We start from the raw sequence: 9,925 nt of genomic DNA, 5'->3' as shown, positions 1-9,925 counted from the left end.
GGAGGAGGAGGAGGAGGAAGAAGAACTACATTTCCCGCCGGCCCCGAGGGGGTCGGGGCGGGTACAAAGCGGGCGCTACCTGTGCTACCTGTCCCGGCAGGTGAGCACCGACAGGTGAGCGGGCGGGCTGGTCGGGACCCGGACCGCTTCCCTGGCCCGACTGCCGCCAGCTGGGCCGGGGCGGCTGCTTCTCCTCCTTTTTCTCCACCTCCATCTCCTCCTCCTCCTCCCCCCCCCCAGGCCCGCCCGGGAGCCGCGATGCCTTTCCCCAGCTCCAGCGCGGACGATGCCTTCGACTACCTCTTCAAGATCATCCTGATCGGGGACTCCAACGTGGGGAAGACCTGCGTGGTGCACCGCTTCAAGACGGGGCAGTACAACGAGAAGCAGCAGAACACCATCGGCGTCGACTTCACCGTGCGCTCCCTGGACATCGACGGCAAGAAAGTGAAGGTCGGTGGCCGGGGCCAGCCGGGGCCGCCATTGCCGTGCCACCTGCCCGCGGGGGTGCGCGGGGGGTGCCCGGCGCCTCCGGCTCGGCCCCGCTGAAGGCAATGGCCGGAGCTGGCTGCCCCTCCGGGCAGGGCCGGCGCCCCGGGGAGCTCCCCGCGGGATGCCCGGGCAGCACCGCCCCGCTGTGCGTACGCGCCCGCGGAGCTCCCTGGAGGCTGGCTGTGCTTGGGCGGGGGGCGCCTCCCTCCCCTGAGAGATGTGGGGGGGCGAGCAGGGACACCAAGGAGGGAAAACCCTCTGGTTTGCAAAGGCTTCGCTTCGATGCGTGCTTGGCTTGAGGGAAGACAAAGACGTGTAAGACAAACACCGTAAGAAATTGATAGCTAGAACTTACTCCTGTGTGCAGATGAAAAGTTCTTTAGCCTTCTCTTCTAGCCTGAAAAAGCCTGCCCTTTACACAGCTTTGCTCTGCCCAGACCTCCGCCGGGGCTTCTTAGCTCTTATTCCATTCCCTGTTAAAGGCTGTATCTTTCAGTACAGTTGCTGAAACTTTGCAAAGTTTGTCCTCTTTGCAAAGCCGAGTTTACGCTTGCAGCTCTTTGGTCTGTGTAGGTTGTCTTCACAATCCTTCAGATCTAGAGAGAGCAATGCCACGCTGTGGTGTGGTAGTGACCTGGGACAGGTCTGGCTGCCTTCTAGGCAAGGGGTTTCAAAAGCGGAGGCAAACATCTAGCAAGCGGCATTCGCTGGTCTTCACAGCTTCTATCCTTTCTCTTACAGATCCAAGTGTGGGACACAGCTGGTCAAGAACGCTTCCGGACAATAACCCAGTCTTATTACAGGAGTGCCCACGGGGCCATCCTTGCCTATGACCTTACTAGGAGGTCCACATTTGAATCCATTCCTCACTGGATTCACGAAATTGAAAAGTATGGTGCTGCAAACTTGGTCATGATGTTAATTGGTAGGAATCTAATTTTAATGTTATGTAGCTTTTTTAATATGCATATAAAATCTTCCTCACTTCCCCCCGCTACTTGAAGCATCTATAAACTGTATCTTAAAGAAGAACACAGCTTTAGTTACAAGAGAACAGAAAGTGTATCAATTTGACCTAAGCTTAAAAAATTAGGAAAGTCACATCTGGTCCAGACAGGATCAAGCCCACTACAGACAGTGAAACCTTTTCACTTGTCCCTTTCTTGTTGGAATAATGCAGCAAGCTTGCTTTTGCTGCTAGTCTAGCAGGCAGGGACAACCTTACTAAGGTTAGAATTGCAGTAAGTCTGACCCTATACTCACGATGGGCAGGAATTTAGTGGCTCAATAATTCAAGAGGAAGGGGAATGCGCAGAGCAACACAACTCCTCATTCTCATCTTTCCTCTCTGTTCTTTTGATATGCATGCACATTGCTCTGTAATGGGACTCTTGATCAGGTAAGACAGTAGATGGGGACATGGGTTTTGTTGAGCATGAAGTAGTCTGCTTGCATTCCCCCTTGTTTATTCCACTAGCATTCAGGAAGCTTTGTCCCTTGAGGAAAGGAATCGGTAGAAGTTGCTGAGAGTGGAGCTGGTAGGAAGCAGTGTGGTTCTTTCCCCTTGCGTTTCAGGGTATCATTGCTCTTCCCTCCTGCAAAGAGGAAGCTGCAAATGAGAAAACTGGTGTAGTAGGATGACAGAGCCTCTTATTTGCATCCCACTGCTTCTGCCTGTTCCACTGTGGCACTGTGCTGAGAGCAATGCATGCAGCCGCAGCAGCCCAAACTGGCTTTTAAGGACAGGCAGCGCTGAGCCTCACAGCACAGCAGGGATGGGACCTCAACTGCTGCTTGTGCTTCTAGCCATCAGTTACTTCTGCTGTGGTGGTTCTTCCTGTTCTTCCTCTGAAGAAACAAACAACAAATTCTGACCTGCATATAACTGCAGTACTTGGAATGAGTAAGGAGGAGGGGAAAAAAAACCCCATAACTAAACTTCAGGGGTTTTCTGTATTTTCTCATGAATCTAAAGAACAAGACCTAGCTGTATGTGTGGTGGTGGGGGGGTGGTAAGAAAGAAGTTCTAAAGTTGGTAAAAAAAAAAAAAAAATTTTTTGTCAACGACCTACCTTTTTGCCACCTTCTCAAACTGGTGCTGTTTGCTTTACTTTGGCAGGAAGGTTTTGTACATTTCATTACACACAGTCATGTTATACATCTTTCTAGCATGAGATAAAGGGTAAGAAATCTAATTTTCCCATCTGGAACTGAAGGAGAAGGTGGCGGTGGGGGCCTCTTTTTAAGAAGGTAAATAACCCTCAAGCAACGTGATTGAGGTTTTTTCAGGTGTTTCCTCTGTTGTGTGGGCTGCATTCCCCACCCCCACCCCACCCCGAGAAACTGAAGGGGACTTAATGGGAGGGGAGTTGGCTTATATATGCTTAAAATTCAAGATCTGAATCTGATGAAGGGTTGTCTTCAAACTATGAATTAGGCTTCAGCCAAGTACTGCCAAGTACCAGAACTGATAATTCCATGTGTGCTACAAATACTTAAATATAGAAAGGTATTTTATCTGAGGTGTTTCATGACTTTTGACAGATTGATTAAACTGCTTCAAGTAAAATTTTATTTATACATGCAGAAACTTTTGAAGTACATGTTTTAAGCATTAGGGTAGATGGTGTGAATTATTGGATTTTTTTAATCTTAAAATGACTGACTTGTATAAATAGGTTATGTTAAAATCTAGCAGTTGGGCAGATTCTTCCTGGGTTTTAATTGTTGTTTTTTTCCTGAGACTTGCTTTAGACTTAACAACATTCCAGATCTTCAGAGATGAGCATTCACTTTGAGATGTGTCAAGGTAGCCTGACAATAGAAAAAAACATGTGGCTTCTGCTTAAGGTTGAGTGAGGAATAAACCTTTATGCAACATTGCTTTAGTTTACTGTGTGCAATGACTGTAGCTACAAGATTTCCATTTTTAAAAAATATTTCTTAAATGCTACTTAACGTTTAAAAATAACAAGGGAGTAGGGACCTACAGTTGCTTCCAAATCACCTTCTAGCACCACTACCTACAGCAAGCAACTAGATGAACACAGGGGTTTAGTTTTTGTTTGGATTTTAACTCATTTGATGATTATCATTGTATGATTAGCTGCAGTTTTGATCCACATTCTGTGTTTGTGGCTCTGATATGCTCACATCTTGTTTTTACCAGTAACCCCAATTCCTGAGAAATCTGTTGTTTAACAAAAGTGAATTAATGTATTGCACTTAAAGATGAATTTCTGAGATTACATTATTGAGTTACTTATTTGCCCTCTTTTTAAGGGAACAAATCTGATTCACTGGATCAGCGCCAAGTCCTGTTTGAAGATGCCTGCACACTGGCAGAGAAGCACGGGCTCTTAGCTGTACTGGAGACATCAGCAAAAGAAGCTCAAAACATAGAGGAGGTGTTCACATTAATGGCTAAGGAGCTAATGGCCCGAAATACCTTACAGCTTCATGGAGAGAACCCTCCAAACAGCATCTATCTCGATTCCAGGCCAGTGATTGCCAGTCCAAATGTAGAGAAGAACCAGTGCCTCTGTTAAAGAAAGATTTCAGGAAGAACTTGGAAGCTGTCTTTCTTCTGAGGCTGTTTGATTTCATTTTAATCAGTTGATGAAAGTATGCTATGTGACCTCAAGCCACCTCTTGATATCTCTACCTTGCAGTTTGGTTTGTAAGTATCTTCAGAGATTGTTGTTGCTGTTGGTAGCACAGGTTGCTTTGAACATGGCAGCTGACACAACACAAAACTTCTGACTGAGAGGACCTGGAAAACTGCTGGCCATTGCCTTAACCAAAGCAAACTATAAAAATGACTGCCTTTAATTACATCCTTAAATGAGTTTCTGGCTGTGTCAGAAGATAAATTTGTAGCAAAGCACTGCATTGATTTGACCCTTCTAAGCTATGTTGGTTGTTCTAGTGCAAGCACTTTACTCTCTGCCAGTACCTTTAAATGACACGTGCTTGGACAGCCCTAACCCTACTGCTGCTTAAACTTCCATTTAGGGATGGTCCTGATGTCAGGCATGTAGCCACCTGGCCCAGGGAATTTAGTAACATTTGTGAAAGTACATGATTTCACATCTGTACCAATTTCCTCAGCAGAAAAACCTGTAGATGTCCCTGGAGTTTCATAGCAGATGGAATACGATACGTTAGTGATCCCAGCCTTCTTTCTAGGGTGAGAAAAGTTGTCTTTCATCTTGCTCTCTAATTATAGGGATTGTTTCCAGTAGTGATATCTTGCTATATAGACTTGCTAGGAGTAGCGAAGCTTCCAAGGCACCAGTAATGGTCTGAATCAATGCTGAGGGGAAAGGACTTCCCCCCTGACACTCCCCAACCTTGTCTTGCTTTTGATGTGTTGATTTTAATCAAGAGTCTTCAGTAGTTTGTGTGTCGGGCCAATGGCACCTTGAGAGTACAGCTGTAGACTTTTCCAAGGGAGTGTGAAGAAGGGATTCAAGCTCCTGTAAAACTCAGCAAGGGATAAGATGGTTTAATTATGTAACCTCGCCTTAGAGAAGTAAGGGAATGGTACGGCTACCCCTAGGCAAGTATATATGCTACTGCTATGGCGACGGAACGTCTTGGTAGCAGTGGGTTTTGTATTGCTCCTCCCAAACGCAAGCTCTGCAAATGGGGCTCGCTTCTTCTAATGTACTAGAACTGAATGAAGGGTTTAGGGGTTTGGGGTTTTGTTTCTTTTTGCTTTTGTTTTTTTAACAGTAGATGGAAACAGGGAAGGGGATGGAGGAAAGAAATATGATAAAGGAAGCTTTTTTTACTGCAGTCCATGTACCAGGATGTATTGCTTACTGTTAAGCTATGAACCAAAACTCAAACTTTGCAATGGTAAAATACAGTCTGGGTTACATGCAAAAAAAGCCCTGGGAAGGCTGGTATGCTGCTAGCTTACCAAATGGGAGTCTGCCCATTTCACAAGTTCTTAAAAATTAGGGGAAAATATGTAGCAAGTATTTCTGGAAAATCTTCTCTGGGAAACACAAAAAATAAAGCTGCGTAAGTCAATGATTTATAGTCCAGCAAATGTTTCTGTACCGTTAATGCTTCCTCTGGCCAGGTTCTTTGCCATCACTTGCAAAAAGCAGGGGCTAATTCAGCTATGTGTAAACTGAGAGAGAAATCTTCAATGTTGGCCTCCAAGCCTTTTGCTATAGCTTGCTGTAGACAAAGCTTTGTTTTCTTCAGGCATCTTCTTTCTGCTGTTTACTACTTAAATATTTCATCTTTATTTGGTACTAGTCTACTAGTTGCATGTCAGTTTGCATCTTTAAGCAACGGTAAACACCATAACCTTTCAAAGTAGCTGAACAAGTAGCAATCCAGCTTCTAAACAATTTCAACACCTCTTGTCACAAGGAAAACAGTCAAATAGAAGTTTAATATTCTTGTGTATTTAAAATCCAAACTACTCCTGGTCGTAGCTTGTAATGTAGCAGTTTTTACTTTTTTTTTTTAGTATCCACACCTAAGACGGCTAGCAAACTTTGTTCTATTTCAGATACGCAAGAGAGAGTATTTGCTACAAATACTAATCTTCCAGAAGACCTTAACAGAGAAGTACTGTGTTCATCTCATTACACTCTTTCATTAGCCAAGAACTGGAGGAAAGCATTCGCCACTAGAAAATTAACCTTTGTAGGGTTCATTGGGTTTGCTGCCTTAATTAGAGATTACTGTACAAAGTTATTTTGCCTACCCTCAGTATGGAGGCTTCTGCAGATTGATGCTGTTGCAGCACTCTCCAGACTATCAAGCTGCAATAAGGTCTTTCACCACCTCATACCAGCATACTCTTCACACAGTCCCTCTGCTGCCTTCTCTTCTTCTCACCTCATCTAAGGGGTGTGTTCTCTCTCCTCTTCTTCCTCGGCTGCTCTCCACCACTTAAGGTGCAGCTGTGGCTGGTTAAGTTATCTACATCAGCCAACCACCCACCTCTGAAGCCAGCCCACAGTTGTATATTATCAATAATTAACCCAGCTTCATTGCTCTACAATGCTCCCTTAACTGCCCAGCACTGCCAAGGTACAGGGCTCTTGCTCTTCTCACACACATGGAGCTCTTGCAAAGTCAGTCCTTCCCTGACAGGAGGTTGTGCAACACAGGATCGGTGAGAACAGGCTCGTGATTGTGCTTTGAGCAGCACAGTTTCCTTTAACAGGTGTAACAGGCTCCTTCCTACGCTTTTTCAAGAAACTATAGTCTTAAAGGTCTACCCTTTGGGCAGTTGCACTGACTGGTTTCCACTGGGTCATTTTTAAAGCTGTCCTCATGGGAATGAAGAATGAGCTGGAGGAGTTTAACTAGAAGGTTCTTCAGAGTGCATATGAGTAGACAGTATTATTGAGATAATACAGGAAGCTATAAACTTGTAAAAAAATCCCTTCATCATAGCATGTTACTCTAGACTGTAAGATAGCAGCCACTAGGTTTAAAAAAAAAAATGCACAGTGTAACTTCGGTGGTTGTGACTTTCCACATCAAAGAGCAGATGGAAGCATGCAGCTCCAACAATGCTACTTGCATTAACTGCCAGGGAACCTTGTGTTAATGTTTTTGTTCCCTCAGCATCACATGCAAACTCAGTATGCTTCTCCACAGTATCATTAATGCACTTGTACAGACTGCAGCTCATTGTAATGTTGTTTATAAAGCTATTCTTAAAATTACTACTGTCCCACAATTTTAAGAGCTGCATATCCAGCTTGAAGGTGAGCTGACTGTTACATTTTTACCTATTTGGAAGTATTTGAATTTTACCTGTGGCATGTAACTTGCACTGGTGTCACAGACATGCCAGATGAGACCAAAGCAGCACCTATCCACAAAACAGGGTAACAAAAAAACCTACAAGTATTTTAAAAAGGGAGCAAACTCTGACACCTCCCAGACTGGCTTAAAAGCAAACATAACAGCAGTCCAGTGATGGGGAAGGCACACAGCACTGCCTATACGTGGTCAAGCTTTTCTTCATACATAGAGGACAGGCTCTTAGTAACAAAAGTTGAGGTTCTCATCTAATCATCCCAGCTAAGGTTTAAGTGTAGTTGGAAAGGAGACAGAGAAAGCAGTTTTCAGGCTCTGAACAGAGATGGAAAGCTCCATCCTTCAGCTCCCTGTCAGGAACACTTGTGCTTTTGGGCAGGGAACTGACACTTCCCCCAGCCAGATGAGTGCTCTAAGCACAGCCCTGTTCAGAGGTGCCCCTTCCCAGCTGTGGGCTGCCAACAGGCAGATTTTTATACACCTCCGTTCCCAGAACACCACATCTGGCTGCTGCCAGGGGGGCTTTAATACTCACTGCTTACTGTACTGACTCCTGAAGCCATTCTCAAGCATGTTCAGCACTGGAACTACAGCAGGCGGTGCTGGGCTATCAGAGTCCTTTAGAACCAGTTTTAGACAGGCCAAGAGCCCTTTTACCTGAGAGTACTTCCACTTTTAATAGAAACTTAGAATTTGAGTGAGGACTTTATAAAGTCTCTTAAAGCATTTTTTCTAGTGCTGTTATTAAAAAAAAAAAAAAGACAAAACCAAACTTAACTCAGCTGCCTGCACAGGTTCTGTCTATGCAGTCACAACAAGCTGTTGCCAAACAGGTGCAGATTTTGGCTCCACTGCAGGTGACAAGCAGCACACCCATGAGTAAGCAGCAAGTAGGTGCTGAAGTTTAGCATGTTTGCAATCCCAACTTCCTTGCTACCACTGTGTCCATGAACATCACTGCTTATGAGAGTCTTCACTGCCAAGTCTACTTTTGCTTACCTGAAGTGAGGCTGACCATAACTACAGTTTAATAATGCCTCCCCAATGCTAGCATCAGAGTTAAAACTGACTTGATCCCTACAGCACAGTCCTGTATTCTATCTCAGTCCTAAAGGACTACATGTGGATTCCTTCTTGTTTTAAGCTGCTGCAGCATTAATACTGCCATCTATACAAGTTTTGTTCGGAATATGAGACACCCCCATACCTCAGGCTATCCTCTGAACAGAAATCTATTTTGCACCTGCTGTATCAGGGAGGAGTTATTTTGTATTTCATTAAATGAACCAGGTACCCCTTCAGCAAGGCTGCAGTAGACCTTGCACTACAATCAAAATTTGAACTAAAGCAGCAGAGGCTGTAAGAAGCACTCTTTGCTTCTAGGATCACATTCAGACCAAGCAGAATGGGCAGCCATATGCTTACCACAAGATGCAAAATTTTATGTCAAACCACATGTATGTATTCCTGTATAGGGAGTAAAGTCAAGGCACTTCAAGTGAGAGCATGCATCTTTAAGATTTTCATTTTGAAACCACTATTTTGCTGGTGGAATTTTATGGATTTTTACTTTTTTAATCTTGACACTACCCTCATTGGCCTCTTCCGTTTCTATACCTTAGGCTGTGCTACATTTTCTTTAAGCAAGTACCTAAGTCATCACCCTCTGTATTTTTACACTGAAAGCTTGCCTTAGTTCTAGTGAATTTATTCCTGTTCTAACAGGGGAAAAACATAGCAGCTTACTAACATACTTATTTCAAAGGCCCTGCTCTCTTTAGTCATTCCAGTTTGGGGTAGAAGGGTGGAAATCAGCCCAACAGCAAGCTTAGGAACAGGCCTACCACCAGCAAGATGCATACTGGAAGTCACACACAGCAGTGCTCCCCGATGACAAGTCCTTTAACTTATGGAAGAACCACGGCACACTTCAAAGCAAGAGATCAACAGAAACCACCTACCACAATGCACCTGACAACATCAGTCACCTTGTAGCTAGACAGACCCAAAGCCAACCACTTATTTGTATATTCTCAGCTTCCCCTGTTACGACACACAGAAACAAGGTTTAAAAGCAGCAGCAGCCATTGTGCCACACACACCCCCACACAAAGAGTAAAGCATGCCGTTTCTGACCCCTTCTGAAGGAAAGCTGAAGCATGTGCTCTGTGGCTGTTATATTACCTTTTTCCATCTTACCAGAACATAATCTTTGTTAAACTTACATTTGAATACAGCTTTCCAATAGGATGCTAACAACTCACATTCACTATATGTAAGGGAGGAAAGGCTAGCTCTTATTCAAAGCCCTTCGTTTTTCTCTGTTTCTCCCTGTATCAGCTTCAAACATCCGTTGCGCAAATTACATTTAAATCCTTTTCGCCCTCTGCTACTTGCCTCTGGGAAAAATAAACCAACCAACCAATGATGGTTTTAGACTGTTCGGTTAAACTTTTCGGTTGACTATGTGTCTAGTATTTTACTTCCAACTTTATGTAATTCTGCAGAAGAATGCCTCTTTCTGAATATACACAAGCTTAAAGCATGTGGATTCTCAGGAAGTGGCCTGCAGCAATGGTTGGACTGGCTGTCCAAACAGCATTACAACAGGAAACTATCAACAGAATATGTA

General features: G+C 44.3%; 1 protein-coding gene across 2 annotated transcripts; it reads left to right on the top strand.

Moving 5' to 3' along the window:
• The first annotated feature begins 2 nt into the window (after positions 1 to 2).
• Positions 3 to 5,535, top strand: RAB19 (RAB19, member RAS oncogene family). Of its 2 annotated transcripts, none has more exons than XM_055710757.1 (4): positions 3 to 100; positions 241 to 453; positions 1,234 to 1,417; positions 3,775 to 5,535. In XM_055710757.1, the coding sequence occupies exons 2-4, from the start codon at positions 259 to 261 to the stop codon at positions 4,038 to 4,040; spliced, it is 645 nt and encodes a 214-aa protein (XP_055566732.1). In that variant the 5' UTR covers positions 3 to 100; positions 241 to 258; the 3' UTR covers positions 4,041 to 5,535. The 2 variants fall into 2 exon arrangements, with proteins under 2 accessions (XP_055566732.1, XP_055566731.1); XM_055710756.1 differs by having other exon boundaries at positions 3 to 114.
• The last annotated feature ends 4,390 nt before the right edge of the window (positions 5,536 to 9,925 follow it).

Source organism: Falco cherrug, chromosome 5 (assembly GCF_023634085.1).
Source record: "Falco cherrug isolate bFalChe1 chromosome 5, bFalChe1.pri, whole genome shotgun sequence".
Classification (NCBI taxonomy): domain Eukaryota; kingdom Metazoa; phylum Chordata; class Aves; order Falconiformes; family Falconidae; genus Falco; species Falco cherrug.
The sequence above is the reverse complement of the archived record's forward strand: the minus strand, read 5'-3'. Positions and strand labels throughout refer to the sequence as shown.